Source organism: Coffea eugenioides, chromosome 2, assembly GCF_003713205.1.
Source record: "Coffea eugenioides isolate CCC68of chromosome 2, Ceug_1.0, whole genome shotgun sequence".
NCBI lineage: Eukaryota > Viridiplantae > Streptophyta > Magnoliopsida > Gentianales > Rubiaceae > Coffea > Coffea eugenioides.
Genome location: NC_040036.1, coordinates 68660068 through 68663054, shown reverse-complemented (window position 1 = coordinate 68663054; position 2987 = coordinate 68660068). Strand labels below are relative to the sequence as shown.

The 2987-nt window shown below is 37.1% G+C and overlaps 1 protein-coding gene across 1 annotated transcript; it reads right to left on the bottom strand.

Annotated features, from left to right (window-relative positions):
* Window positions 1–70: 70 nt before the first annotated feature.
* On the bottom strand, window positions 71–2315 carry LOC113760097 (WD repeat-containing protein 48 homolog). Its single transcript, XM_027302669.1, has 7 exons — window positions 2299–2315; window positions 2080–2173; window positions 1437–1595; window positions 1038–1103; window positions 850–939; window positions 364–666; window positions 71–181 (listed from the first exon to the last, which is right to left on the bottom strand). Exons 1-7 carry the CDS (start codon window positions 2313–2315, stop codon window positions 71–73), a joined length of 840 nt encoding a protein of 279 aa, XP_027158470.1.
* Between the last annotated feature and the right edge of the window lie 672 nt (window positions 2316–2987).

The window sequence follows — 2987 nt, the reverse complement described above, 5'->3', positions numbered from 1 at the left end:
AACTCTTGACATGAAATTTTAACTGTCTTAAAAACCCTTTCATAGAATTAGAAAGCACCAAAAAATTTCTTTATAAGACAAACCTGCCAGTAGAATCTAACAGCAGCGTCCTAATATTATCTGTGTGTCCTCTAAGTTTCATGGTCTTCGAACCAGTCCTTGGGTCCCAAACACGCACAACCTACAACAAATTTGTGGATTTGACGCAAAAATGAAATTACATCAGCTACTGGACAATTGAAATGACACTTATGTTAGTAAAAATTTAATAAATTCCTTTAATCAAAACAAACAATTGCCCAAAAGGGGGGAAAACACTAACAAACTGAAAGACAAAAAAATAACCTATCATATAACATATACCTTCTCAGTTCCACCAGAAACAAGAAGTGTTCCACTTTCATTCATGGCCAATGCATAAACTGACTCTTTATGGCCTTTGGCAGCAATAGGAACATATCCTTGAGACTGAGTTGTGTGTAAGGAAATGCTATTGCTTGAGTTAATGGGTCGAAGACTAACTGGCAAGGAACTTCCCGACCCACAGACTCCATTTGAACAGTCATCTTCAGTTGCATCGCTTGACTTAGAATGTGGAGCAAGTGCAGTTTCAAGATCCCATATGAATACTTCTCCACCTAACCCACCGGAGGCAACAATATTGCTCTGTGGTCACGTTAATCAAAAAACATGAAAAAGAAAAAGAAGAATCAGAATCTGACAGCAGTGCAACACAATCTATGTTCAGTGAGCTCCATTCAACACTAATTACCAATGGAGTTGAGATGTGAAAATATATTGAACTTCTAATTATCAACAAAGGGAGAAAATGTGGTGAAGATAGATTACATTTTTTTCTGCAGCGGCAAGGCAAGTGACATAGTCAGTGTGCTGACGAAGGGTCCTCACACATGTTCCATCAGACAAGCAATTCCAGGCCTGATAAGCACAGCATAGCCAAAAAACAAAGGGTGAGTAGAATACACATATACGTTATTTGTTCATGTATTAGAACAGAAAGCTGATGGCATCTATACCTTAACAGTTGTATCTGAGGAGCAGGACACAAGTGTGTTTCCACCTACAAGGACAGCATCATTGACCTGCAGGAGCAATAAACATTTGAACATTATAAGCAACACTCAGAACACAGAAAAATGATGGGACGATTATTAATATCAAACAAAATCTCCAGGTCTTGTTTCTTGGAGGATCTGGGTTAAACAAATTCCCTTCATCCTCTCCCAACCAACACTACCTCAAAATTCAAAATGAAGAACACAAGATGGAAACACAGGAAACAATCCTGTCAACTAAAAACAAATGAATCACTTTAAAGCAGCTCAGCTGGTTTCCAAATTAATCCTGCCAGCATCAATCGTTGAAGAATTTAAATTACATAAATATATAACATTTAACACAAAATGATGACTTACCCAATCAACATGTGATTCAAAAGTAGTGGAGCAGGTAGCACCATCTTCAGTCAGTTCCCATTTCTTTAATGTGCCATCGCGACTCCCAGTGAAGAGGTGGTCAAGCCCATCAGGCACTGTAGGTTTTAGCACAGCCAAACAATTGATACCTGCACAGTGCTGAAAGATCAATTTCTATCAGTATAGAGTGTCTGGAGAAGAAGATAGAAGAGAATAACATACAAGCTCCTCTAGCAGTAATGAACATAAAAATATCATTGCCTGTCAAACAAGTGGGCACCGAAATCAATTTAAGAACGTGCTATATTACTTATACATGCAACAGGTCAAAAATAACAGCATGTCTAAGAAGCAAGTCCAAGATTTGATTACTTGTACCTTCAGAAAAAACAAAGAAAGCATTTGTCACTTTGGATGGTTTAAGGAAAAAGAAAATGTTAAAAACAAAATTGCAGCAATACAATTAAAATATACCTAGAAAACCATCAAAAAGAGTAGAAAAGTATATTTGACAACTCATCGACCTATCTGCAACACAATTTCAAATTTAATGAAGACAACTCATTGCTCCAACCACGTTCCTCCATTTACACCAAGAATGGATAGATAGACAACAGGGTATCCAAAATGTATCACAACCTACCAAAGCATAATTGATGGCAGTTTTATTGAGTCGTAGTTCTAGGACAAGTCTAAGGTTTTTGAACACATAAGGTTCATAGAAAAGAGTACCATTCCTGCTCAAATCTCAAAAATGCAGTCAATATACAAACTGCCAGAAGTAGTACCTATTCCCACAGATTAATAGAGTTAAACATCTAAATTATTCAGAATTTGGAATTAACAAGGTATTAAGCCTCACCTTTGTGTCATCTGCATCATTCAGAACATAAGTCAATCTCTTCTCTTTTCGGGGCCGAACAGAACTTGACGTATTCCCTGCACTCGCTACACTCGCTACACGGTGCATGGCAAAAACTCCTAAAGCACATATAGATAAACCAATAGGTCATCATCTATTACAATTCAATCCTACAGCAACGAAATGACAATTCTTTAGGTGATTGAACAGCTGGCATTCAGAAAGTTGTACTACTCAATTTAGACGAGAGATTTCAGACACTCCTAAATGTATTGATACATGGAGCCTCGTATAAAAAGGACCAGCTATAACTTTGCAAAAACCTCCAAGCCATAGGAGTTAGATATATAAGACCATTTGGAATTTTACGAACTGCACATCTTACTCATACATAATTCAAATCTTCCAGACTTCACGACAACAACACACTTAGCTACAAAAAATGGATAAAAAGAGACAGGTCAGCACATTACGAAGATGTAGGTGGCAAACTAACTCTAACCTAACCAGATTCTGAAAATAATACAAGTAGATACATTATCATCTTAAGATTATTTCCTATTAGCTGATTATTCATAGCAATTATTGTGGTTAAACGGGAAAACCCACTCTAAAAACCCAAGGAAAGGCTTCACAGCAGTCATAGGAGGCATTAAGACCAGAGCTTTTTTAAGTGATAAAAGGACTAG